Below are 27,223 nucleotides of genomic sequence, written 5' to 3' on the forward strand. Positions count from 1 at the left end.
CTAAAAGAAGCTAAACGAAGCTAAACGAAGCTAAACGAAGCTAAAAGAAGCTAAAAGAAGCTAAACGAAGCTAAACGAAGCTAAACGAAGCTAAACGAAGCTAAAAGAAGCTAAACGAAGCTAAAAGAAGCTAAACGAAGCTAAACGAAGCTAAACGAAGCTAAAAGAAGCTAAACGAAGCTAAACGAAACGAAGCTAAACGAAGCTAAACGAAGCTAAAAGAAGCTAAAAGAAGCTAAACGAAGCTAAACGAAACGAAGCTAAACGAATCTAAAAGAAGCTAAACGAAGCTAAACGAAGCTAAACGAAACGAAGCTAAACGAAGCTAAAAGAAGCTAAACGAAGCTAAAAGAAGCTAAACGAAGCTAAAAGAAGCTAAACGAAGCTAAACGAAGCTAAACGAAACGAAGCTAAACGAAGCTAAACAAAGCTAAAAGAAGCTAAACGAAGCTAAACGAAGCTAAACGAAGCTAAAAGAAGCTAAACGAAGCTAAACGAAGCTAAACGAAACGAAGAAAAAAGGCTAAACGAAGCTAAAAGAAGCTAAACGAAGCTAAAAGAAGCTAAACGAAGCTAAACGAAGCTAAACGAAACGAAGCTAAACGAAACGAAGCTAAACGAAGCTAAACGAAGCTAAAAGAAGCTAAACGAAGCTAAACGAAGCTAAACGAAACGAAGCTAAACGACGCTAAACGAAGCTAAACGAAGCTAAACGAAGCTAAAAGAAGCTAAACGAAGCTAAAAGAAGCTAAACGAAGCTAAACGAAGCTAAAAGAAGCTAAACGAAGCTAAACGAAGCTAAACGAAACGAAGCTAAACGAAGCTAAACGAAGCTAAAAGAAGCTCAACGAAGCTAAACGAAACGAAGCTAAACGAAGCTAAACGAAGCTAAAAGAAGCTAAACGAAGCTAAAAGAAGCTAAACGAAGCTAAACGAAGCTAAAAGAAGCTAAACGAAGCTAAACGAAGCTAAACGAAGCTAAAAGAAGCTAAACGAAGCTAAACGAAGCTAAACGAAACGAAGCTAAACGAAGCTAAAAGAAGCTAAACGAAGCTAAACGAAGCTAAACGAAGCTAAACGAAACGAAGCTAAACGAAGCTAAAAGAAGCTAAAAGAAGCTAAACGAAGCTAAACGAAGCTAAACGAAGCTAAATGAAGCTAAGCTAAACGAAACGAAGCTAAAAGAAGCTAAACGAAGCTAAACGAAGCTAAACGTAGCTAAACGAAACGAAGCTAAACGAAGCTAAAAGAAGCTAAACGAAGCTAAACGAAGCTAAACGAAACGAAGCTAAACGAAGCTAAAAGAAGCTAAAAGAAGCTAAACGAAGCTAAACGAAGCTAAACGAAGCTAAAAGAAGCTAAGCTAAACGAAACGAAGCTAAACGAAGCTAAACGAAGCTAAACGAAGCTAAACGAAGCTAAAAGAAGCTAAACGAAGCTAAACGAAGCTAAACGAAGCTAAACGAAGCTAAAAGAAGCTAAACGAAGCTAAACGAAACGAAGCTAAACGAAACGAAGCTAAACGAAACGAAGCTAAACGAAGCTAAAAGAAGCTAAACGAAGCTAAACGAAGCTAAAAGAAGCTAAACGAAGCTAAAAGAAGCTAAACGAAGCTAAACGAAGCTAAACGAAGCTAAAAGAAGCTAAACGAAGCTAAACGAAGCTAAACGAAGCTAAACGAAACGAAGCTAAACGAAGCTAAAAGAAGCTAAACGAAGCTAAACGAAGCTAAACGAAGCTAAAAGAAGCTAAAAGAAGCTAAACGAAGCTAAACGAAGCTAAACGAAGCTAAAAGAAGCTAAAAGAAGCTAAACGAAGCTAAACGAAGCTAAACGAAGCTAAACGAAGCTAAAAGAAGCTAAACGAAGCTAAAAGAAGCTAAACGAAGCTAAACGAAGCTAAACGAAGCTAAAAGAAGCTAAACGAAGCTAAACGAAACGAAGCTAAACGAAGCTAAACGAAGCTAAAAGAAGCTAAACGAAGCTAAACGAAGCTAAGCTAAACGAAGCTAAACGAAACGAAGCTAAACGAAGCTAAAAGAAGCTAAACGAAGCTAAACGAAGCTAAGCTAAACGAAGCTAAACGAATCTAAAAGAAGCTAAACGAAGCTAAACGAAGCTAAACGAAACGAAGCTAAACGAAGCTAAAAGAAGCTAAACGAAGCTAAAAGAAGCTAAACGAAGCTAAAAGAAGCTAAACGAAGCTAAACGAAGCTAAACGAAACGAAGCTAAACGAAGCTAAACAAAGCTAAAAGAAGCTAAACGAAGCTAAACGAAGCTAAACGAAGCTAAAAGAAGCTAAACGAAGCTAAACGAAGCTAAACGAAACGAAGAAAAAAGGCTAAACGAAGCTAAAAGAAGCTAAACGAAGCTAAACGAAGCTAAACGAAACGAAGCTAAACGAAACGAAGCTAAACGAAGCTAAACGAAGCTAAACGAAACGAAGCTAAACGACGCTAAACGAAGCTAAACGAAGCTAAACGAAGCTAAAAGAAGCTAAACGAAGCTAAAAGAAGCTAAACGAAGCTAAACGAAGCTAAAAGAAGCTAAACGAAGCTAAACGAAGCTAAACGAAACGAAGCTAAACGAAGCTAAACGAAGCTAAAAGAAGCTCAACGAAGCTAAACGAAACGAAGCTAAACGAAGCTAAACGAAGCTAAAAGAAGCTAAACGAAGCTAAAAGAAGCTAAACGAAGCTAAACGAAGCTAAAAGAAGCTAAACGAAGCTAAACGAAGCTAAACGAAACGAAGCTAAACGAAGCTAAAAGAAGCTAAACGAAGCTAAACGAAGCTAAACGAAGCTAAACGAAACGAAGCTAAACGAAGCTAAAAGAAGCTAAAAGAAGCTAAACGAAGCTAAACGAAGCTAAACGAAGCTAAATGAAGCTAAGCTAAACGAAACGAAGCTAAACGAAGCTAAACGAAGCTAAACGAAGCTAAACGAAGCTAAAAGAAGCTAAACGAAGCTAAACGAAGCTAAACGAAGCTAAACGAAGCTAAAAGAAGCTAAACGAAGCTAAACGAAGCTAAACGAAACGAAGCTAAACGAAACGAAGCTAAACGAAGCTAAAAGAAGCTAAACGAAGCTAAACGAAGCTAAAAGAAGCTAAACGAAGCTAAAAGAAGCTAAACGAAGATAAAAGAAGCTAAACGAAGCTAAACGAAGCTAAACGAAGCTAAACGAAACGAAGCTAAACGAAACGAAGCTAAACGAAGCTAAACGAAGCTAAAAGAAGCTAAACGAAGCTAAACGAAGCTAAACGAAGCTAAACGTAACGAAGCTAAACGAAACGAAGCTAAACGAAGCTAAACGAAGCTAAAAGAAGCTAAACGAAGCTAAACGAAGCTAAACGAAGCTAAAAGAAGCTAAACGAAGCTAAACGAAGCTAAACGAAGCTAAACGAAGCTAAAAGAAGCTAAAAGAAGCTAAACGAAGCTAAACGAAGCTAAACGAAGCTAAACGAAACGAAGCTAAACGAAGCTAAACGAAGCTAAAAGAAGCTAAACGAAGCTAAAAGAAGCTAAACGAAGCTAAACGAAGCTAAGCTAAACGAAGCTAAACGAAACGAAGCTAAACGAAGCTAAAAGAAGCTAAACGAAGCTAAACGAAGCTAAACGAAACGAAGCTAAACGAATCTAAAAGAAGCTAAAAGAAGCTAAACGAAGCTAAACGAAGCTTAAAGAAGCTAAACGAAGCTAAACGAAGCTAAAAGAAGCTAAACGAAGCTAAAAGAAGCTAAACGAAGCTAAACGAAGCTAAACGAAGCTAAAAGAAGCTAAACGAAGCTAAAAGAAGCTAAACGAAGCTAAACGAAGCTAAACGAAGCTAAACGAAGCTAAAAGAAGCTAAACGAAGCTAAACGAAGCTAAACGAAACGAAGCTAAACGAAGCTAAACGAAGCTAAAAGAAGCTAAACGAAGCTAAAAGAAGCTAAACGAAGCTAAACGAAGCTAAACGAAGCTAAAAGAAGCTAAACGAAGCTAAACGAAGCTAAACGAAACGAAGCTAAACGAAGCTAAAAGAAGCTAAACGAAGCTAAACGAAGCTAAACGAAGCTAAAAGAAGCTAAACGAAGCTAAAAGAAGCTAAACGAAGCTAAACGAAGCTAAACGAAACGAAGCTAAACGAAACGAAGCTAAACGAAGCTAAAAGAAGCTAAACGAAGCTAAACGAAGCTAAAAGAAGCTAAACGAAGCTAAAAGAAGCTAAACGAAGATAAAAGAAGCTAAACGAAGCTAAACGAAGCTAAACGAAACGAAGCTAAACGAAACGAAGCTAAACGAAACGAAGCTAAACGAAGCTAAACGAAGCTAAAAGAAGCTAAACGAAGCTAAACGAAGCTAAACGTAACGAAGCTAAACGAAGCTAAACGAAGCTAAAAGAAGCTAAACGAAGCTAAACGAAGCTAAACGAAGCTAAAAGAAGCTAAACGAAGCTAAACGAAGCTAAACGAAGCTAAACGAAGCTAAAAGAAGCTAAACGAAGCTAAACGAAGCTAAACGAAGCTAAACGTAACGAAGCTAAACGAAGCTAAACGAAGCTAAAAGAAGCTAAACGAAGCTAAACGAAGCTAAACGAAGCTAAAAGAAGCTAAACGAAGCTAAACGAAGCTAAACGAAGCTAAACGAAGCTAAACGAAGCTAAAAGAAGCTAAAAGAAGCTAAACGAAGCTAAAAGAAGCTAAACGAAGCTAAACGAAGCTAAACGAAACGAAGCTAAACGAAGCTAAACGAAGCTAAAAGAAGCTAAACGAAGCTAAAAGAAGCTAAACGAAGCTAAACGAAGCTAAACGAAGCTAAAAGAAGCTAAACGAAGCTAAACGAAGCTAAACGAAGCTAAACGAAGCTAAAAGAAGCTAAAAGAAGCTAAACGAAGCTAAACGAAGCTAAACGAAACGAAGCTAAACGAAGCTAAACGAAGCTAAAAGAAGCTAAACGAAGCTAAAAGAAGCTAAACGAAGCTAAACGAAGCTAAGCTAAACGAAGCTAAACGAAACGAAGCTAAACGAAGCTAAACGAAGCTAAAAGAAGCTAAACGAAGCTAAACGAAGCTTAAAGAAGCTAAACGAAGCTAAACGAAGCTAAAAGAAGCTAAACGAAGCTAAAAGAAGCTAAACGAAGCTAAACGAAGCTAAACGAAGCTAAAAGAAGCTAAACGAAGCTAAAAGAAGCTAAACGAAGCTAAACGAAGCTAAACGAAGCTAAACGAAGCTAAAAGAAGCTAAAAGAAGCTAAACGAAGCTAAACGAAGCTAAACGAAACGAAGCTAAACGAAGCTAAACGAAGCTAAAAGAAGCTAAACGAAGCTAAAAGAAGCTAAACGAAGCTAAACGAAGCTAAACGAAGCTAAAAGAAGCTAAACGAAGCTAAACGAAGCTAAACGAAACGAAGCTAAACGAAGCTAAAAGAAGCTAAACGAAGCTAAACGAAGCTAAACGAAGCTAAAAGAAGCTAAACGAAGCTAAAAGAAGCTAAACGAAGCTAAACGAAGCTAAACGAAACGAAGCTAAACGAAACGAAGCTAAACGAAGCTAAAAGAAGCTAAACGAAGCTAAACGAAGCTAAAAGAAGCTAAACGAAGATAAAAGAAGCTAAACGAAGCTAAACGAAGCTAAACGAAACGAAGCTAAACGAAACGAAGCTAAACGAAACGAAGCTAAACGAAGCTAAACGAAGCTAAAAGAAGCTAAACGAAGCTAAACGAAGCTAAACGTAACGAAGCTAAACGAAGCTAAAAGAAGCTAAACGAAGCTAAACGAAGCTAAACGAAGCTAAAAGAAGCTAAACGAAGCTAAACGAAGCTAAACGAAGCTAAAAGAAGCTAAACGAAGCTAAACGAAGCTAAACGTAACGAAGCTAAACGAAGCTAAACGAAGCTAAAAGAAGCTAAACGAAGCTAAACGAAGCTAAACGAAGCTAAAAGAAGCTAAACGAAGCTAAACGAAGCTAAACGAAGCTAAACGAAGCTAAACGAAGCTAAAAGAAGCTAAAAGAAGCTAAACGAAGCTAAAAGAAGCTAAACGAAGCTAAACGAAGCTAAACGAAACGAAGCTAAACGAAGCTAAACGAAGCTAAAAGAAGCTAAACGAAGCTAAACGAAGCTAAAAGAAGCTAAACGAAGCTAAACGAAGCTAAGCTAAACGAAGCTAAACGAAACGAAGCTAAACGAAGCTAAACGAAGCTAAAAGAAGCTAAACGAAGCTAAACGAAGCTTAAAGAAGCTAAACGAAGCTAAAAGAAGCTAAACGAAGCTAAACGAAGCTAAAAGAAGCTAAACGAAGCTAAACGAAGCTAAACGAAGCTAAAAGAAGCTAAACGAAGCTAAACGAAGCTAAAAGAAGCTAAACGAAGCTAAACGAAGCTAAACGAAGCTAAACGAAGCTAAAAGAAGCTAAACGAAGCTAAACGAAACGAAGCTAAACGAAGCTAAACGAAGCTAAAAGAAGCTAAACGAAGCTAAAAGAAGCTAAACGAAGCTAAACGAAGCTAAACGAAACGAAGCTAAACGAAGCTAAACGAAGCTAAAAGAAGCTAAACGAAGCTAAAAGAAGCTAAACGAAGCTAAACGAAGCTAAACGAAGCTAAAAGAAGCTAAACGAAGCTAAACGAAGCTAAACGAGACGAAGCTAAACGAAACGAAGCTAAAAGAAGCTAAAAGAAGCTAAACGAAGCTAAACGAAGCTAAAAGAAGCTAAACGAAGCTAAAAGAAGCTAAACGAAGCTAAAAGAAGCTAAACGAAGCTAAACGAAGCTAAACGAAACGAAGCTAAACGAAACGAAGCTAAACGAAGCTAAACGAAACGAAGCTAAACGAAGCTAAACGAAGCTAAAAGAAGCTAAACGAAGCTAAACGAAGCTAAAAGAAGCTAAACGAAGCTAAAAGAAGCTAAACGAAGCTAAACGAAGCTAAACGAAACGAACCTAAACGAAGCTAAACGAAGCTAAAAGAAACTAAACGAAGCTAAACGAAGCTATTAGAAGCTAAACGAAGCTTAAAAAAGCTAAACGAAGCTAAACGAAGCTAAAACGAAGCTAAACGAAGCTAAACGAAGCTAAACGAAGCTAAACGAAACGAATCTAAACGAAGCTAAACGAAGCTAAAAGAACCTAAACGAAGCTAAAAGAAGCTAAACGAAGCTAAACGAAGCTAAACGAAGCTAAACGAAACGAAGCTAAACGAAGCTAAAAGAAGCTAAACGAAGCTAAACGAAGCTAAAAGAAGCTAAACGAAGCTAAACGAAGCTAAACGAAGCTAAGCTAAGCTAAACGAAGCTAAACGAAGCTAAGGTAAACGAAGCTAAACGAAGCTAAACGAAGCTAAGCTAAGCTAAACGAAGCTAAACGAAGCTAAGCTAAGCTAAACGAAGCTAAGCTAAGCTAAACGAAGCTAAGCTAAACGAAGCTAAACGAAGCTAAACGAAGCTAAGCTAAGCTAAACGAAGCTAAGCTAAGCTAAACGAAGCTAATCGAAGCTAAACGAAGCTAAACGAAGCTAAACGAAACGAAGCTAAACGAAGCTAAACGAAACGAAGCTAAACGAAGCTAAACGAAACGAAGCTAAACGAAGCTAAAAGAAGCTAAACGAAGCTAAACGAAGCTAAACGAAGCTAAACGAAGCTAAACGAAACGAAGCTAAACGAAGCTAAACGAAGCTAAAAGAAGCTAAACGAAGCTAAACGAAGCTAAACGAAGCTAAAAGAAGCTAAACAAAGCTAAACGAAGCTAAACGAAGCTAAACGAAGCTAAACGAAGCTAAAAGAAGCTAAACGAAGCTAAAAGAAGCTAAACGAAGCTAAACGAAGCTAAACGAAACGAAGCTAAACGAAACGAAGCTAAACGAAGCTAAAAGAAGCTAAACGAAGCTAAACGAAGCTAAAAGAAGCTAAACGAAGCTAAAAGAAGCTAAACGAAGATAAAAGAAGCTAAACGAAGCTAAACGAAGCTAAACGAAACGAAGCTAAACGAAACGAAGCTAAACGAAGCTAAACGAAGCTAAAAGAAGCTAAACGAAGCTAAACGAAGCTAAACGTAACGAAGCTAAACGAAGCTAAACGAAGCTAAAAGAAGCTAAACGAAGCTAAACGAAGCTAAACGAAGCTAAAAGAAGCTAAACGAAGCTAAACGAAGCTAAACGAAGCTAAAAGAAGCTAAACGAAGCTAAACGAAGCTAAACGAAGCTAAACGTAACGAAGCTAAACGAAGCTAAACGAAGCTAAAAGAAGCTAAACGAAGCTAAACGAAGCTAAACGAAGCTAAAAGAAGCTAAACGAAGCTAAACGAAGCTAAACGAAGCTAAACGAAGCTAAAAGAAGCTAAAAGAAGCTAAACGAAGCTAAAAGAAGCTAAACGAAGCTAAATGAAGCTAAACGAAACGAAGCTAAACGAAGCTAAAAGAAGCTAAACGAAGCTAAACGAAGCTAAAAGAAGCTAAACGAAGCTAAACGAAGCTAAGCTAAACGAAGCTAAACGAAACGAAGCTAAACGAAGCTAAACGAAGCTAAAAGAAGCTAAACGAAGCTAAACGAAGCTTAAAGAAGCTAAACGAAGCTAAAAGAAGCTAAACGAAGCTAAAAGAAGCTAAAAGAAGCTAAACGAAGCTAAACGAAGCTAAACGAAGCTAAAAGAAGCTAAACGAAGCTAAAAGAAGCTAAACGAAGCTAAACGAAGCTAAACGAAGCTAAAAGAAGCTAAACGAAGCTAAACGAAGCTAAACGAAACGAAGCTAAACGAAGCTAAACGAAGCTAAAAGAAGCTAAACGAAGCTAAAAGAAGCTAAACGAAGCTAAACGAAGCTAAACGAAACGAAGCTAAACGAAGCTAAACGAAGCTAAAAGAAGCTAAACGAAGCTAAAAGAAGCTAAACGAAGCTAAACGAAGCTAAACGAAGCTAAAAGAAGCTAAACGAAGCTAAACGAAACGAAGCTAAACGAAGCTAAAAGAAGCTAAACGAAGCTAAACGAAGCTAAACGAAGCTAAAAGAAGCTAAACGAAGCTAAAAGAAGCTAAACGAAGCTAAAAGAAGCTAAACGAAGCTAAACGAAGCTAAACGAAACGAAGCTAAACGAAACGAAGCTAAACGAAGCTAAACGAAGCTAAACGAAACGAAGCTAAACGAAGCTAAACGAAGCTAAAAGAAGCTAAACGAAGCTAAACGAAGCTAAAAGAAGCTAAACGAAGCTAAACGAAGCTAAACGAAACGAAGCTAAAAGAAGCTAAACGAAGCTAAACGAAGCTAAGCTAAACGAAGCTAAACGAAGCTAAGCTAAACGAAGCTGAACGAAGCTAAACGAAGCTAAACGAAGCTAAAAGAAGCTAAACGAAGCTAAAAGAAGCTAAACGAAGCTGAGCTAAGCTAAACGAAGCTAAACGAAGCTAAAAGAAGCTAAACGAAGCTAAACGAAACGAAGCTAAACGAAGCTAAACGAAGCTAAAAGAAGCTAAACGAAGCTAAAAGAAGCTAAACGAAGCTAAACGAAGCTAAAAGAAGCTAAACGAAGCTAAAAGAAGCTAAACGAAGCTAAACGAAACGAAGCTAAACGAAGCTAAACGAAGCTAAAAGAAGCTAAACGAAGCTAAAAGAAGCTAAACGAAGCTAAACGAAGCTAAAAGAAGCTAAACGAAGCTAAAAGAAGCTAAACGAAGCTAAACGAAGCTAAACGAAGCTAAAAGAAGCTAAACGAAGCTAAACGAAGCTAAACGAAACGAAGCTAAACGAAGCTAAACGAAGCTAAAAGAAGCTAAACGAAGCTAAACGAAGCTAAACGAAACGAAGCTAAACGAAGCTAAACGAAGCTAAAAGAAGCTAAACGAAGCTAAAAGAAGCTAAACGAAGCTAAAAGAAGCTAAACGAAGCTAAAAGAAGCTAAACGAAGCTAAACGAAGCTAAACGAAGCTAAAAGAAGCTAAACGTAGCTAAACGAAACGAAGCTAAACGAAGCTAAACGAAGCTAAAAGAAGCTAAACGAAGCTAAACGAAACGAAGCTAAACGAAGCTAAACGAAACGAACCTAAACGAAACGAAGCTAAACGAAGCTAAACGAAGCTAAAAGAAGCTAAACGAAGCTAAACGAAACGAAGCTAAACGAAGCTAAACGAAGGTAAACGAAGCTAAACGAAACGAAGCTAAACGAAGCTAAAAGAAGCTAAACGAAGCTAAAAGAAGCTAAACGAAGCTAAACGAAGCTAAAAGAAGCTAAACGAAGCTAAACGAAACGAAGCTAAACGAAGCTAAAAGAAGCTAAACGAAGCTAAACGAAGCTAAACGAAGCTAAACGAAGCTAAAAGAAGCTAAACGAAGCTAAAAGAAGCTAAACGAAGCTAAACGAAGCTAAACGAAGCTAAACGAAACGAAGCTAAACGAAGCTAAACGAAGCTAAAAGAAGCTAAACGAAGCTAAACGAAGCTAAACGAAGCTAAACGAAACGAAGCTAAACGAAGCTAAACGAAGCTAAAAGAAGCTAAACGAAGCTAAACGAAGCTAAAAGAAGCTAAACGAAGCTAAAAGAAGCTAAACGAAGCTAAAAGAAGCTAAACGAAGCTAAACGAAGCTAAAAGAAGCTAAACGAAGCTAAACGAAGCTAAACGAAGCTAAACGAAGCTAAACGAAGCTAAACGAAGCTAAACGAAGCTAAACGAAACGAAGCTAAACGAAGGTAAACGAAGCTAAAAGAAGCTAAACGAAGCTAAAAGAAGCTAAACGAAGCTACACGAAGCTAAACGAAGCTAAACGAAACGAAGCTAAACGAAGGTAAACGAAGCTAAACGAAACGAAGCTAAAAGAAGCTAAACGAAGCTAAACGAAACGAAGCTAAACGAAACGAAGCTAAAAGAAGCTAAACGAAGCTAAACGAAACGAAGCTAAAAGAAGCTAAACGAAGCTAAACGAAGCTAATCGAAGCTAAGCGAAGCTAAACGAAGCTAAACGAAGCTAAGCTAAACGAAGCTAAACGAAGCTAAACGAAGCTAAGCTAAGCTAAACGAAGCTAAGCTAAACGAAGCTAAACGAAGCTAAACGAAGCTAAACGAAGCTAAGCTAAGCTAAACGAAGCTAAACGAAGCTAAGCTAAGCTAAACGAAGCTAATCGAAGCTAAACGAAGCTAAACGAAGCTGAAGCTAAACGAAGCTAATCGAAACGAAGCTAAACGAAGCTAAACAAAACGAAGCTAAACGAAGCTAAACGAAGCTAAGCTAAGCTAAACGAAGCTAAACGAAGCTAAGCTAAGCTAAACGAAGCTAAACGAAGCTAAACGAAGCGAAGCTAAGCTAAACGAAGCTAAGCGAAGCTAAACGAAGCTAAACGAAGCTAAGCTAAGCTAAACGAAGCTAATCGAAGCTAAACGAAGCTAAACGAAGCTAAACGAAGCTAAGCTAAGCTAAACGAAGCTAAACGAAGCTAAGCTAAGCTAAACGAAGCTAATCGAAGCTAAACGAAGCTAAACGAAGCTGAAGCTAAACGAAGCTAATCGAAACGAAGCTAAACGAAGCTAAACAAAACGAAGCTAAACGAAGCTAAACGAAGCTAAACGAAGCTAAGCTAAGCTAAACGAAGCTAAACGAAGCTAAGCTAAGCTAAACGAAGCTAAACGAAGCGAAGCTAAGCTAAACGAAGCTAAGCGAAGCTAAACGAAGCTAAACGAAGCTAAGCTAAGCTAAACGAAGCTAATCGAAGCTAAACGAAGCTAAGCTAAGCTAAGCTAAGCTAAACGAAGCTAAGCTAAGCGAAGCGAAGCTAAGCGAATCCACTCTAAACCACTCTAAACCACTCTAGCCACTCTAAACCACTCTAGCCACTCTAAACCACTCTAAACCACTCTAAACTACTCTAAACCACTCTAAACCACTCTAAACCACTCTAAGCTAAGCGAAGCTAAGCGAAGCCACTCTAAACCACTCTAAACCACTCTAGCCACTCTAAGGCACTCTAAACTACTCTAAACCACTCTAAACCACTCTAAACTACTCTAAACCACTAAGCTAAGCGAAGCGAAGCTAAGCGAAGCCCTAAGCGAATTTAAGCGAAGCTAGGTTTCCTTGTAAAAACCATGAGTTTCATCGAGTTTTCTGAGTTTCATCGAGTTTTCGGTAGATTTATGCAAATTAGTATTCTTGTAGCAAACTTTTGAAAATAGTGGTGGATGGGGAATTTTATGCAAATTGGTATATTGGCTGCAAACCATTGAAAATACTGGTTTTATGCATGAAAAAGTTTTTTCAGAATTTATGCAAATTAGTATTTTGGAAGCAAACTTTTGAAAATGGCGGCCTTATGCAAAAAAATTGGTTTGCTTTAAACTTATGCAAATTTGTAGCGTCCTTCCAGCTCAGCTGATCGTTACGGGTCAGCCGGTTCATTCGTTGCCTGGAAGCAGTCGAGGTCGCTTGGAACAACCTTTCCAGCTCAGCTGATCGTGACCCCGGGGTTTGAAGTTGATTCTTGATCGTTTCGCCATTTCGCTGATCGTTTTTCCCTTGGACGCAAGCTGAATTCCAAGCTCTTCAACATACTTGGCTGCCATTGCTTCGCCTCGTGGTGCTTTAACAGTCCGTAAGCCTAACCTTTCCTATAATCCAAACTCATCTAGCCCCCCTTAAATTATTTATTTTATTTAAAGTATTTAAATTAATTAGACTGTGTTAAATGTTAGTAAATTTTATTTATTTATTGAAAATCAAGTACCACAAATAAAATTTTACAACGAGATGCTGGTCAAGAGAGAATCCCTTAATAATTAGTTTAGGGCTTATTATTATTAGCTATTAAGCGGGGTACGTAATTAATTTAGATATAAAGCGGTAGATTTCGGAACTCAGGTCCCGCCGAGAGAATTTTAGAACACGAGGCCAGTTGCCCTAAGCCTTGTCCCATTTCTTTATTAAACCATAGCCCACTTTTAATAAAGAAAGGTCTTCGGAAATTTTTAAAACGTTTTCTTACTATCCGCGACGGTCTTGGTCGTATTTCAGAAAGTTTAAATTTTTTGGAAAGTTTAAATTTTTTGGCAAGTCTCTCTCAATTTTCTCAATGAAAATGTTTGTTTTTAAATTTGAAGATTTCATCGCGAATTAAATATCTTTATACATTTAAATAAGTGTACTACTGTACTTCAATTAAAATTATTAATGTATATGTATAATTTGGAAATTAAATGTACTTTAGGTAAGCCTTGGTCACACTGGTTAAACTAACAACACCAACTGGAATTCCCCTTTCAAAAATGGAAAAACATTCCAAGAAATTAGGACATAAACCATCCCAACGAGTCATCCGAATGGTTAATAGGGCATTGGGCCGTGAGGTTTATAAAGAGGAACAATTTGAAAGGGAAGACAGGAAATTTGTCACTACCCCCAAGAAGAAGAAAATGCTTCCCTTATATACTGTTCCAATTACACCACCAAAGAAGTAAGTAGAGTTAGAAATCTATTTTGGCTTCCCCCACAATTTTATAATGTTGTCTTGGTTTAAAATTCACTTTTAGAAAAAAATCTAAATGTGAAGAAGCATTTGACAATCTTTTAAAGGGTGAAAATATAAGAACAGATTTTCATGACAGTGATTATGGAAGGCTAACACCTGGTTGTCCAGTATACGTGTTAACTTCATCTGAGCGCACAGTGTCACCAGTACAAAGGTCAATATTGGGTCCAGTGTCACGTGTACAAAGTGCACCACAATTTTATAATGTTGTCTTGGTTTAAAATTCACTTTTAGGAAAATTTTTAAACGTGAAGACAATGACTTTGGATCTGTTTTAAAAAAGAGGAAGAAATTGTTTCAAGATGATGATGATGATTCAGCCGAGATGGCTAGGTGCTCTAGAAGTCCAGGCCGTCCATTTACTTCTTCGGCTGATTTGTGGAGTAAAAGCCCTGTGGAAAATTCAACTTCACCCGTGCAGAGGGCAATATTGAGTCCAGTGTCACAGGTGCAAAGGTCAATATTGGGTCCAGTGTCACGTGTTCAAAGTGCACCACAATTTTATAATGTTGTCTTGGTTTAAAATTCACTTTTAGGAAAAGAAACATTTCTAAATCTGAAGACAATGACTTTGGATCTGTTTTAAAAAAGAGGAAGAAAGTGTTTCAGGATGATGATGATGATGATTTTCTATCCTCTACAAGAAAAAACCAATTGTCACCTGAGATTGCTAGGTGCTCTAGAAGTCCAATGTTGAGTCCAGTGTCACACGTGCAAAGGTCAATATTGAGTCCAGTGTCACGTGTTCAAAGTGCACCACAATTTTATAATGTTGTCTTGGTTTAAAATTCACTTTTAGAAAAAGAAAAATTTCTAAATGTGAAAATTGTGGGCATGTTATTAAAAAGAGAGTGTTTCAAGATGATGATGGTGACGATTTTCTATCTGCTACAAGAGAAAACCAATTGTCACCTGAGATTGATAGGTGCTCTAGAAGTCCAGTGTCACACGTAGAAAGGTCAATATTGAGTCCAGTGCTTTTAATTTTAATTTCAAATTAGAATAACGCCAACGGGCTCTGCGGTATTTAATGTGAACGAAATTAATGTGTAAAACTGTAACTGTTTAGGACGCTTCATAATTTCCTACACATGTTTTTTTTAGAACCAAAGCTGTACCAAACACAGCTGCCAAAGCTAAGCAAGAACAATGTCCTGCGAAACCTGTCGTTCACGACGATAAAGAAAAGGCTATAGAAAAAAGGAAAGCTTGGACTGGCGATGAAGAAGAACGTTTGGTTCTGGGTGTGGAAAAATATGGACTTGGTTCATGGTACAAAATTGCTGAAGAATTTCACATTGATAGGCCGAGCAAACACCTGCATGGTAAATGGATAAACCTTTTAAAAGGTGACAATTTGTTAAAGGTGAAAACTAGGATTAACAGCAAATAAAAAAGTTCATTAAATTATTATTCCCCCCTCCCCGTTTTCCACCCCTACAGTTTTTGAACTATAGAGTTTAAATAATTATTTAAAAAAAACGTAGGTTCGCTTGCTGTTAGTGTTTTTGCTTTATTTTTCAAGTTTCGAGCGCTTTTTTGATTTTAATTTGGTTTCTTTTATTTATTTATTGTTTATTATTATTTTAGTTTTTAAAAAAATATAGCCCAGTTAAAAATTTTAACTTTTTTACAAATTTTAACTTTTTTACAAATTTAAGCGTATTTAAAAAAAATGAAAGAGAAATTTAAGCTTACAATTTTTTCCTTTGGGGGAAGAAATGATGAAATATTCTCGTAAAATTTAAACTAATTTGCCAAAATGATTTATAATATATATTTAAATAAAAAATACTGAAATGAAAAAAAAAGGCTGATTAATATTATATTAACTATAGTATTATTGGGTTTTTAAAATTTTTTTCGTTTCCACGCATGCATTAGGAGTGTAGAACTGCTGGCTGCAAACCGATAGGTCCAACAAGTCTGATCCCGGTTTCGCTGCGAGGTAGGCCTACGGTTCAGTTGCATTTTTAAAAACTTTTTTTTTCTCAAATATATATCTCTTTCCGTCCCCATGTCCCCGCTTTTCTCAAGCTTATAGTATAAACCAAACATTCCTATTTTACCTTCACCGCCCCCCCCCCCCGAAGCGATGCCGAGAGATGATGCGGGTTTGGGGGGGAGGGGGTGAATATTTTTGAGGTATGTATATTTCAATCAAAGCCCATGCCCCGTGCCAGCAAATTTCACCCATTGAGTTCAGAACATATATCCTTCGTTTCAAACTATTTAGGTCCAGCTATTAGCGCCAGTCTGGGAAATAGCACCCTTCCTCTGGTCCAAAACCAGTTTATTAATTGCTAGGACTAGTTTTTTAATTCAAAAAGTGGGGGTTACTGGTCCTCGGGACCAGTTTATTAATTGCAAATCTATAGGAGAACAAAGGCTGGGACCAGTCCGGAGACCAGTTTATTATTTAGCACATTAGGGGGGGGGTCACTGGTCCCAAGGACTAGTTAAATAAATGTGCTTATTTCCCAGCCTGATTAGCGCCTCGGGTCCAGCTAATAGCGCCTCAGGTGAGAGAATTTGGCAACTTAAATTGCCAAAATAAAAATAAAAATCGGCGCCGCGCACAGGCCTTGATTAACGTAGGCAACGCGCCGAGAAAAGCCCCTAGATGCAGGGCAGGAAATAAGAAAAATTTCTTATAGGACATGTGTCCAGTGACCCCCCTGTTTGACTGAAAAATTTATAGGACATTGTCCACTGGAGTATGCAAAAATAGTATCGCATTTCCATAGTCAAGCTATCAAAACTTCGGAAAATTTATTGGTCAAACTGTCCAGTGACCCCCTTAGGTTTTAAAAAAATTATGGGACATTTTGAAATTTTATTGGACAATGTCCAGTGTCCTGTGCTTATTTCCGGCCCTGCCTAGATGGCAAAAGCGCCTGAGATTTCATAGAAATGGCCTGTTTCAGGTTACTTCCGGTAATTGGTAGCTTCACGTTTGGTTCGGTCGTTAACTTTATTCGCTTCGAAGTCCGAATTTACTAATTAAAATGTGGTACCTTTAATTTTTATTGTTAAATATATCGAAGTAAATCGCGCGTAAGTTTATTTTGTACGAAAAAGTCAAGAACTAGGTTGTAAATCGAGTCTTTACCGTCTATTTTTGTCTGATGTCTATATCTTAGCCCCGTTTTCCCGGTTTAAAGGCCAAGGCTTCTGCCGAGTTCACTTGTCAATTCATTTCATCAATCATGTTGAAATTGTCAATAATATTTTTATAGAAGCTTAAGGAATAACGTTAATAATTCAATGTAGGCTTAAGATTTATTTGTCTCGATAAAAGTAAATTCAAAATGACTCGCGAACGAACCCCCGTCGAGAAACGACTACTCGACAATCTTCAAAATGATCTCAGACTTCTTTCAACAGAGGTACGTAAGAAGCTACCTCCTCTTAAAGAAGCCGCTGAAGCTGGCATTGTTAAAGTTCGAAATGCTTCTACAAAACACGATGACTTGAGATTAGGTAGATACAATTTTGATAATTTTAGGAAAGTCCGTCATAGCATGCCCTAAGTCAGTTAATCCATCCATTCGCAGCTCTACTCTCGGAAAGCCCCGAAATCTTAGAACCATTTTTCTTGGGATGTGATACGAAAATACCTAAAATTGTTCAGATTTGTTTGACGGGAATTCAGAGGCTAATTACCTACGAAGCTGTGTCTTCTGTATGTTTCAATATTCATTTATTGGTCGGGTTTTTGAGGCTGGGGAAATAAAAAAAAATATTTCAGATGGCCGCTCCCAATATTATAACTTGTCTGTGGAATTTAATGGAAGCTGGTGTTGAAGAGTTAAAACTTTTACAAACTGTTACGCTATTATTAAGCACTAATGTTATTGTTCAGGGGGAAACATTATCTAAGGTGAAAATAGTATATCTTGTTTAATTTGTATACAATTTTTAGTAACAATAATTTAATGGTTAATAAATAGGCATTAGTGTTATGCTTCAGACTGCATTTTACTAAGAACAGTACTACTATAAACACTGCTTCAGCCACAGTCCGACATCTAGTAACTTCAGTCTTTGAAAGAGTTCAGAATGAAGACAATACACCTAATGAAGGTGCTTATTTTGAGTGAACTGTTTGAATTGAAACTCAATTTTGAGTGAACTGTTTGAATTGAAACTCAATTTTGAGTGAACTGTTTGAATTGAAACTCAATTTTGAGTGAACTGTTTGAATTGAAACTCAATTTTGAGTGAACGGTTTGAATTGAAACTCAATTTTGAGAGCTGTTTGAATTGAAACTCAATTTTGAGTGAACTCTTTGAATTGAAACTCAATTTTGAAAACTGTTTGAATGGAAACTCAATTTTGAAAACTGTTTGAATGCAAACTCAATTTTGAAAACTGTTTGAATGCAAACTCAATTTTGAAAACTGTTTGAATTGAAACTCAATTTTGAGTGAACTGTTTGAATTGAAACTCAATTTTGAGAACTGTTTGAATTGAAACTCAATTTTGAGAACTGTTTGAATTGAAACTCAATTTTGAGAACTGTTTGAATTGAAACTCAATTTTGAGTGAAATGTTTGAATTGAAACTCAATTTTGAGAACTCTTTGAATTGAAACTCAATTTTGAGAACTGTTTGAGTTGAAGCTCAATTTTGAGTGAACTCTTTGAATTGAAACTCAATTTTGAGTGAACTCTTTGAATTGAAACTCAATTTTGAGTGAACTCTTTGAATTGAAACTCAATTTTGAAAACTGTTTGAATTGAAACTCATTTTTGAGTGAACTATTTGAATTGAAACTCAATTCCAATAATAATAAAACCATTTTGTAGACAAATTAGAGCCTTTAAATGTTGAGGAACTCAAATCTTTGAGTAGGAGTCCTCCTAAGTCTCTTAGACCTTGCGCTGCGGATGGGTTTTTGTTATTTCAGGTACAAGGATAGTTTTTAATCCCTGATAAAATTATAGTTACAAATAGGCATTATTTTTAGGACCTAGTTCAAATGGTAAATGCTGACCAACCAGTTTGGTTGACTGGTTTAACTGAAATGACCCGTACTTTTGGTTTGGAACTTTTGGAATCAATCTTGACTAAATTTCCAGCTGTTTTTAGAAATGTACATTGAAATTAAATTAACTTAATCAACTGAAATTTAATTAATTAAAATTTTCAGCATCCAGAGTTTAGCTTCCTTTTAAAGGAGCGAGTTTGTCCATTGGTCATCAAACTCTTTTCACCAAACATTAAATATCGTCAAGGAATGCAAATGGCTGGGCAACAAGCGGCTCCCGCTGATAAGCCTTATTTCCCCATTTCCATGAGATTGCTAAGAATCGTGGCGATATTAATCCAGAAATATTACAGCATGTTAATAACCGAGTGTGAGATATTTCTCTCGTTAGTGGTCAAGTTTTTAGAAGGTGATAAGCCTCAATGGCAAAGAGCCTTAGCCGTTGAAGTTCTCCATAAACTTTGCGTTCAACCTGAACTAATTAGGTATAGGCTTTTGAAATTTTAGACGTAATTAGACCTTATCCCGAATAATTCGATCTATTTTTAAGGTCTTTTTGCGAAAGTTACGATATGAAAGCTCATAGCACAAAGATTTTCCAAGACATTGTGAATTCTTTGGGGACTTTTGTTCAGGCTAGTTTTGTTAGTCCAACTTTGAACCCTAGCGTGGCGGGTTCATTAAGCGGTGGTTCAACTCCACCTACAACCGTGACTCAAGGACAACCCCCGACTTTATTGGCTGGGATGCCAGTTGGTCCGGGTGTTACCCCTCAACCCGCTTTCCTTTATCGCGGAGTTTGGCTACCCGTAGTCGTAGTTTGCTCACCCGGAACCACGAGACCGACATTGTGAGCTCTTACGTCAATGAATTTCAGTTGTTTAAACTTTATTCTTAATTATTTAGAGATTTTAAATTCAATTCCAGCTCTGAACATTTGGATAAATTAGAATCTCCAACTGTACCGGAAGGTTACAGCGTCTCTGTGGCCTTTGCTTGTCTCTTGGAAGTGGTTAGAGCAATTGATGTCATAATTACAAGTGATAATGTAGAAAGGTTAGACTCTACGGCGGAAGTGGATGAAAAACTTGTAAACGAACAAAATAAGAACCAAACAAGTGAAGATAATAATGTAGAAGGCGATGATCAAAATACTTTGCATAAACAGCTTATTAATTCATCTTGGTGTGGGTTATTAGCCGCGTTTTCGATGCTTTTAGACGCGAGGTAATTAATCAACAGGGTTGCCACAGATTAGGGAAAACCTGTAGAAGTCGGGGAAAACCTGTAGGCGTCGGGAGAAACGTGTAGGCGTCGGGAGAAACGTGTAGGCGTCGGGAGAAACGTGTAGGCGTCGGGAGAAACGTGTAGGCGTCGGGAAAAACGTGTAGGCGTCGGGAAAAACGTGTAAGGCGTCGGGAAAAACGTATAGGCGTCGGGAAAAACGTATAGGCGTCGGGAAAAACGTATAGGCGTCGGGAAAATCCTGTAGGCGTCGGGAAAATCCTGTAGGCGTCGGTAAAATCCTGTAGGCGTCGGGGGAAACTTGTAGGCGTCGGGGGAAACTTGTAGGCGTCGGGGGAAACTTGTAGGCGTCGGGGGAAACTTGTAGGCGTCGGGGGAAAACTTGTAGGCGTCGTGGAAAACTTGTAGGCGTCGTGGAAAACGTGTAGGCGTCGGGGAAAACGTGTAGGCGGCGGGGAAAACGTCTAGACGTCGGGGAAAACGTGTAGGCGTCGGGGAAAACGTGTTGGCGTCGGGGAAAACGTGTAGGCGTCGGGGAAAACGTGTAGGCGTCGGGGAAAACGTGTAGGCGTCGGGGAAAACGTGTAGGCGTCGGGGAAAACGTGTTGGCGTCGGGGAAAACGTGTTGGCGTCGGGGAAAACGTGTAGGCGTCGGGAAAAACGTGTAGGCGTCGGGAAAAACGTGTAGGCGTCGGGAAAAACGTGTAGGCGTCGGGAAAAACGTGTAGGCGGCGGGAAAAACGTGTAGGCGGCGGGAAAAACGTGTAGGCGTCGGCAAAAACGTGTAGACGTCGGGAAAAACGTGTAGACGTCGGGGAATTATGAAAATTTCGTGGCAACCCGGTTTAAACTCATTAATTAAGTTCTATTTACTTATTTTAATAATTAAATTGGATTTATACTAGTACTGATGAAACAACAACGGAAAATATTCTTAAAACATTGCAAACTTATACGAATCTGTGTGGTTCATTAAATTTAACAACACCTAGAGACGCTTTTATAACGGCTATGTGTAAAGCGTCCTTACCTCCTCATTACACGTTAACCGTGTTAAATTCCGCAATACCAAAAGGTAAAGATTACACATTGGTTCTTGCTGAGCTTCAGAATGGTTTAATTAATGTTAATTTCAGGTCATGGGCGAAGTGGTAGCCACGATTACAGTACACCGGCTCTAAATTTGAATCCACCGAGCGCGACGATTGGTCAACCTTCTTTAGGTTTGTATTTAGGAGGAAATGATCCTCACGAACACCGACAACAAGTTGTGGCAGTTGGTACTGCCTTACCTACGGCTTCATTGCCTTTGGGGGCTCAACAAGGACCAGTTATGGTAGTACAAAGAGAAAATAAACTTATATTAATAGAAGTTTAATTAAATTAAATTAATCAAGTACTTTTTCAGTTAACGGCTAAGAATCTTCAATGCATGAGATCAATTTTAAGTCTGGCTCATTGTCACGGCGCCATTTTGGGCTCCGCTTGGCATTTAGTTTTGACAACTTTACAAGTATGTAATTAACAGGGTTCATACGAACCTGGAAATAAATTTTTGACCAAAAACTCAAGGAAAATTCAGGGAAAATTGGGAGGTTTGAGTAATTTAATTTGCTCCGAAGGGGTTGCTTCAGCTATAAAAAAAAAACCACTCTAATTGTTATCAGCATTACTTTGTAGGGTCATAAGGTCCGGGAAATCGGTTTTCTAATAGTTCTATGAACCCTGAATTTAAATTAATTAATTTTGTAACTAATTAATTAATTTTTGAGTATTTTTCCAGCATTTGGTTTGGATTTTGGGATTAAAACCATCAACCGGAGGTAGTTTAAAAGCGAGTCGTAGTAATGAGGCGGCTAATGCCACTATAACTACCGCGATTATGGCTGATTTACCCGTTTTATCCGCCATGTTGTCTCGTCTCTTCGAAAGCTCTCAGTAAGTTTTATTTTTAATTTTAGAGAAAATTTTACAAGTGAGAAAAATGATCTCAATTCCCCCCCTTTTTCTCTCTTACTTAAAGTGTTCAATATTAATAATTATACTTAATTTAAATTATTCTTTATCGATTATTTTTATATTAATTAATTAATTAATTAATTAATGCACCTTCTAATAATTAGAAAACGCTAATTACTAATTAGCTATTTGGTTTCTTTCTAATCTATTAATATTTTTCCGTCCTACGTTATATATTTTCTTTTGCCTGCCTTGGGTTTTTATTTAATTCTAAAACTTTGCTTTTCTACCGCTGTTTTTGCTTGAAATTTTACGTTTTTATCGCAAAAAAAGGGCTTGAAATAAAATTGTGTCGCATGAATTGAATTTTAACTAAATAACGTTAAGAAGGCTTAGAATTTTAAATTTAACGAGGTTCAAAGTGGTTACCTGGGAAAATTCAATTAATTTTTAATATAATTAGTTTATTATTGAAATTTTAAATATAAGATGGTTGAAATAAAAATATTTAAGGGATTTACGGAGAAAAATTAATGTGAAAACGATTAAAATAACTCAATTTTATTTAAATTTTAAAACTTACAAAATTGAGGCGTTTTTCCGTGACGCGCCTTTATTCCCTTAAATGTTTTTATTTAATCTCTCGTGTCATGATTGATTGGCCTTAATAAACTTAAGCTTTTCATTAATGAGTTGCTTTAAATGTTAATTAATTCGGAAGATAAAGGTTAATTGTAGTAATTAATGATTTAAAAACACGCAAAAAGCACCTGGCTAACCGCTCGCACCTTTTTTCAATATTCTGTTTTTATTTTTTTTGTCTTCTGTTGTTCCGTCTAGTTACGTACCCTTGGCAGGCACCCTATCACGCGTCTTTCATACTACTCAGTAAGTGTCACTCACGTTTTTCCGACAAAGACAAAGCTATAAAAAACGAAAAGAAAGAGATTATTAATTTTTTTAAGCACGCTATGTTCTTGTTTATTCCTTCCCTATATTCTCCTGGTATTTACTAATATTTCTAATTAATCAAAATCAGGCTTAAGAACTCTTTTAAATGTTAGATTAGATTAGTTGGGGAAATTATCAAATTAAGAAATAGACGTATTCTTTTATTATATTTTCCTCCGTAACTTATAAAAAGGTACTTGGACGATGTCGCTTTACATCATTTAATTGACGCTTTATGTCAGTTATCGGCGGAATCTATGGAATTGGCTTATACAAATAGGGTGCGTTTCCCTTATTTAGTTAATTTAAACTAAGTTAATTACTTGAATTAATTATAATTACGGGGAAATTTTAAAGGAACCATCGTTGTTTGCTGTTGCAAAACTCTTAGAAACAGGATTAGTTAATTTATCCCGGGTTCAAGTTCTTTGGAAACCTATAACGAATCATTTATTGGAAGTCAGTATTTAATTTATAAAATAATTAACTTTAACGCGTAAATTAATCATTAATTAATTAATTAATTAAATGAAGGTTTGTCATCATCCTCATATTCGTATGAGGGAATGGGGTGCTGAAGCCGTAACTTATCTGATAAAAGCCGCTTTGAATCATGATTTTGATCCTCCTTTAAAGAAAAATATGGTTAGTTTAATTAATAGTGTTAATTTAAATTAAGTAGCTAAGTTTTTAATTATTTTTCTCGTAATTAGCGTATGCAAAACATACTATTGGTTCCATTACAAGAGCTATCGAACATTGGACACGCTGATATTAGGCAAAAACAATTGGAATGTACGCTTCAAGTCTTGCAAAATAATGGTGAATCGATATCAAGTGGTTGGTATCACGTTTTAGTGATTATTGGAGCCGTTTCCGAAGCCCATGGGTAATTATTATCTAATTAATTATACTTTTAATGATCTAATTTTCGTACTGTAATTTGTTTTTACAGTGAAGCCTTAATTCGTTCGGCCTTTCAATGCCTTCAGCTTGTGGTGGCTGATTACTTAACCATCATGCCTTGCACTTGTTTGGAATTGTGTGTGGAAACTGCCGCAAAATTTGGTTCTCAAAATCAAGAGTTGAATGTTTCCTTGACAGCCATTGGACTTCTGGTTTGTATTTTTCATTTTGCGCCATTTAGGGCTAGAAAACGATTGTTCCGGCCTCTTGCGGCTGGGCGCCTTTCCCTCCCCCTTTCTTTCCCATTTTTTGGTGTGAACTGACGCGTTTCTTTATAAATAAAGCTCCCGCATTTAAAATTTTCCACTCAAAATTCTCTTTTAGTTCTGTTACACCTCATAATGTAATTTATTTGAATTCAAATGAAAGGCTCTCTTGTAGTTCACGTCACACCTCATAGGCGGCGTAACTTAATGTTCGCGCAAAACGTTCATCTGGCCGGGGCCATCTTGTTTATTAATTTAAAAATCAATTTAATTCGTTTGTATTTTCAGTGGAATATTGCCGATCATTTATTTCAAAATCAAGAACGAATCAGCAAGAATTTGGAAGAGGAAAAATTGGTGGAATTTGATTCTGACGCTCAAATATCTCCTCCCTCAAACTCGGCTTCTTCCATTCCGCCTTTTGACGCTCTTTGGATGTGCCTTTTCTCTCGTTTAGGCGATCTTTGCGTTGATTCGCGACCAGCTGTTAGAAAAAGTGCCGGTCAAACGCTTTTCTCGACAATTAGCGCCCATGGCTCTCTATTGAAACAAACAACGTGGCAAGCTGTTCTTTGGCAAGTAAGTAAACCTTTAAGATTCCGTAATTAATTATAATTAAACTTAGAACGATAGTTTAATCGTTATTACAAATTAAAAAGCGCGGTTTTATCAACCAACTTCTCAGGTTTTGTTTCCTTTATTGGATCGAGTTAAAAGTTTGTCAGGAACGGCGTCAACTGATAAGATATCGGAAGGTGGCAATATTCTAATCCACCATTCTCGCAATACGGCTCAAAAACAATGGGCCGAAACGCAAGTGCTGACTCTTTCCGGAGTTGCCAGGGTCTTCCATACCAAACGTTACGTTCTTCAGAAATTAGGCGATTTTCCAAGAGCTTGGACTTTGCTTTTGCAGTTTATCGATACCGCGGCGTTAAGCAAGAATAACGAAGTCTCCTTATCGGCTCTGAAAAGTTTTCAAGAGATTCTAAATATTACAAAATATCCAGAATCAAAAGATCAAATACCGAAGGAAGAAAAAGACGAGACAACTTCAGTGTAATTATTGATTTTAGTTTTTACTTTAATTAGCCTTATTCCTGATCAGCGCCATCTACCCATAGCGGCGACTTTGAGAACTACTGTAAGCGGCAAGCCAATCAGAAGTCGCTAAAATCTGGTGACGTCATTTTTGGTAAGACCCGAGAGTGCCAGTCAGTGACGTCACCAGATTTTAGCGACATCTGATTGGCTTGCCGCTTACAGTAGTTCTCAAAGTCGCCGCTATGGGTAGGTGGCGCTGATCAGGAATAAGGCTAATTAATAAGTTTAATTTAATTAAACATTTCTTATCATTTTTAGCGGTGATTCTAATATTATGTGGACAGCAGCCTGGAAAGTTTGGTATAATATTGGAATAGAGAGTACCAAACCGCCTCCCGATGTAGTTATTGCCGATGTTCATGCCAAAAACGACTTCTCCGCCCTTTACATTCCATCGCAACCTTTCCTAACCGCCCTGATTCAAATCTTCCCCTATTTATTACATCATATTAAAGGGAGGTTCGTCGCTTCCGACTTTCAAAAACTCTCGACTGTCTTGCAAAATGCGGTTGCTGTCCCCGTCTATGGAGAAGCTTCCCCTTTTATTTTGCCCTCATTAACGGAAGTAGTGCTTTCGCCACTGCAAGATTCAGTTTTGCAAGCCATGGATGTCCTACAGAAAGTAAGAGAATATAAATTTTAGTATAATTATTGATTAGGTTGATGTAAATAGAGAGGGCTTGGCTAAAAATGGCCGCGGTTAAAGATAAGTTGGACGCGGTTGGAGATAAATCGGCCGCGGTTTGGAGATAAATCGGCCGCGGTTTGAAGATAAATCGGCCGCGGTTTGGAGATAAATCGGCCCCGGTTTGGAGATAAATAGGCCCCGGTTTGGAGATAAATCGGCCCCGGTTTGGAGATAAATAGGCCCCGGTTTGGAGATAAATAGGCCGAGTTTTGGAGATAAATCGGCCGAGTTTTGGAGATAAATCGGCCGAGTTTTGGAGATAAATCGGCCGAGTTTTGGAGATAAATCGGCCGAGTTTTGGAGATAAATCGGCCGAGTTTTGGAGATAAATCGGCCGAGTTTTGGAGATAAATCGGCCGAGTTTTGGAGATAAATCGGCCGAGTTTTGGAGATAAATCGGCCGAGTTTTGGAGATAAATCGGCCGCGGTTTGGAGATAAATCGGCCGCGGTTTGGAGATAAATCGGCCGTGGTTAAACTTAGGAAATTTAACGTTGAATTTTGTTTCTCTTTGTCTGTTTTAGGAGGTCTTAGTTGGAGGAGAAAATCTCCAAACGATGGTGCCATCATTGTTTAGTCAGCTATTACAATTTTCTTGTTACGCTTGCCGAGCTCCTCCTTATGGAAAACTGCAAACGAGACTTCTACAGAACGTTAAAAACTCCATGGTACGTTTATTACCACTTATTTATAGTTAATTTTTAGGACTGTGCGAATAGTGAAATTTTCAATCGAATCGAATACGAATCGAATATCAAAACTGCGAAAATTTTCGAATCGAATACTCGAATTTTCGAGTATTTTTCGAATATTAAATTTTATCAAAATTCCGTTCGAATACTAATCGAGTTCGAATATTTCAATCGAATACTCGATCGAATACTAACCGAGTTCGAATATTTCAATCGAATATTTTGAATATTAAAAAAAAATCAGGTTTTCAATCAAATAATAACAAAAACATATCATTAAATTAATAATTCATTAATTCTTAATTATTCCCATTCTCCCTACAGTCAGTTTAGTTTAATAATAAATTAATTTACCGCGCTTTCCAAGCTACAATTATAGTTAAAGGTTGCCTTTTCTATGTTACATGCCACCTAGCATGCAACCGAATACTCGAAATTTTTTTCGAATACTCGAAATTTTTTTTCGAATACTCGACGAATACTAGATGGCAAACTCGATCATTCGAATTGAATACTCGATTCGAAATTTTCGAGTATTATTCGATCTTTCGAATACTCGCACAGTCCTATTAATTTTTAATTAATTTTAGAGTTTAATTATTAATTTACGACGTTTAGACTGATTGGGTTACCATGAATTTTGTGCCATTTGGAGAGAAAAGTCTTCAGATGGTTTTGAACTTGTACCAACAAACGGCTCACAGACCAGCGGTCATTCAAAATCATATCATGCATTCCATCGTTAAGGTAAGCTTGAAATTTATGCCTATTTTCATTATAGTTTTAAGCAACAAAGGTTTAGTACGCGTTCGAACGCTTGCGATCATAAAATTCAAAATTCCCGCGCGTTAAAAACCGTCGCTAGATGGCGGCAGTAGCTCTAGAAATTCCCGCGCGTTAAAAACCGTCGCTAGATGGCGGCAGTAATTCTAGAAATTCCC

The 27,223-nt window shown here is 37.4% G+C and overlaps 2 protein-coding genes and 1 long non-coding RNA gene across 4 annotated transcripts in view; 2 read left to right on the top strand and 1 right to left on the bottom strand.

Annotated features, from left to right (window-relative positions):
- Window positions 1-12,634: 12,634 nt before the first annotated feature.
- On the bottom strand, window positions 12,635-15,314 carry LOC149588618 (uncharacterized). 2 transcript variants are annotated; one of them, XR_016379940.1, is made up of 5 exons: window positions 15,177-15,314; window positions 14,568-14,796; window positions 14,391-14,496; window positions 14,140-14,270; window positions 12,635-14,055 (listed from the first exon to the last, which is right to left on the bottom strand). It is a non-coding gene; the product is annotated as an uncharacterized LOC149588618 (long non-coding RNA). The 2 variants fall into 2 exon arrangements; XR_016379941.1 differs by having other exon boundaries at window positions 14,140-14,291.
- LOC149588619 (uncharacterized) lies at window positions 13,216-15,289 on the top strand. Its single transcript, XM_089862411.1, has 6 exons — window positions 13,216-13,403; window positions 13,480-13,632; window positions 13,713-13,934; window positions 14,015-14,197; window positions 14,278-14,436; window positions 14,583-15,289. Exons 1-6 carry the CDS (start codon window positions 13,216-13,218, stop codon window positions 14,869-14,871), a joined length of 1,194 nt encoding a protein of 397 aa, XP_089718537.1. The 3' UTR covers window positions 14,872-15,289.
- Window positions 15,315-16,400: 1,086 nt separating the features above from the next.
- The window catches only part of mon2 (Mon2 homolog, regulator of endosome-to-Golgi trafficking), a 38,198-nt gene continuing 27,375 nt past the window's right edge, over window positions 16,401-27,223 (top strand). The window contains exons 1-23 of the mRNA XM_089862431.1: window positions 16,401-16,961; window positions 17,036-17,163; window positions 17,230-17,361; window positions 17,432-17,564; window positions 18,291-18,391; window positions 18,452-18,577; window positions 18,635-18,957; window positions 19,023-19,322; window positions 19,400-19,699; window positions 20,623-20,792; window positions 20,854-21,053; window positions 21,126-21,230; window positions 21,501-21,655; window positions 22,821-22,908; window positions 22,985-23,086; window positions 23,162-23,272; window positions 23,341-23,516; window positions 23,583-23,745; window positions 24,088-24,378; window positions 24,485-24,858; window positions 25,162-25,525; window positions 26,115-26,258; window positions 26,901-27,029. Coding sequence (XP_089718557.1) covers window positions 16,790-16,961; window positions 17,036-17,163; window positions 17,230-17,361; window positions 17,432-17,564; window positions 18,291-18,391; window positions 18,452-18,577; window positions 18,635-18,957; window positions 19,023-19,322; window positions 19,400-19,699; window positions 20,623-20,792; window positions 20,854-21,053; window positions 21,126-21,230; window positions 21,501-21,655; window positions 22,821-22,908; window positions 22,985-23,086; window positions 23,162-23,272; window positions 23,341-23,516; window positions 23,583-23,745; window positions 24,088-24,378; window positions 24,485-24,858; window positions 25,162-25,525; window positions 26,115-26,258; window positions 26,901-27,029 — 4,287 coding nt within the window. The 5' untranslated portion in view covers window positions 16,401-16,789. The remainder of the gene's footprint in view (window positions 16,962-17,035; window positions 17,164-17,229; window positions 17,362-17,431; window positions 17,565-18,290; window positions 18,392-18,451; window positions 18,578-18,634; window positions 18,958-19,022; window positions 19,323-19,399; window positions 19,700-20,622; window positions 20,793-20,853; window positions 21,054-21,125; window positions 21,231-21,500; window positions 21,656-22,820; window positions 22,909-22,984; window positions 23,087-23,161; window positions 23,273-23,340; window positions 23,517-23,582; window positions 23,746-24,087; window positions 24,379-24,484; window positions 24,859-25,161; window positions 25,526-26,114; window positions 26,259-26,900; window positions 27,030-27,223) is intronic.

Source organism: Phalangium opilio, unplaced genomic scaffold (genome assembly GCF_054372755.1).
Source record: "Phalangium opilio isolate 3A_F unplaced genomic scaffold, DU_Popi_V2 ptg000540l_1, whole genome shotgun sequence".
Classification (NCBI taxonomy): domain Eukaryota; kingdom Metazoa; phylum Arthropoda; class Arachnida; order Opiliones; family Phalangiidae; genus Phalangium; species Phalangium opilio.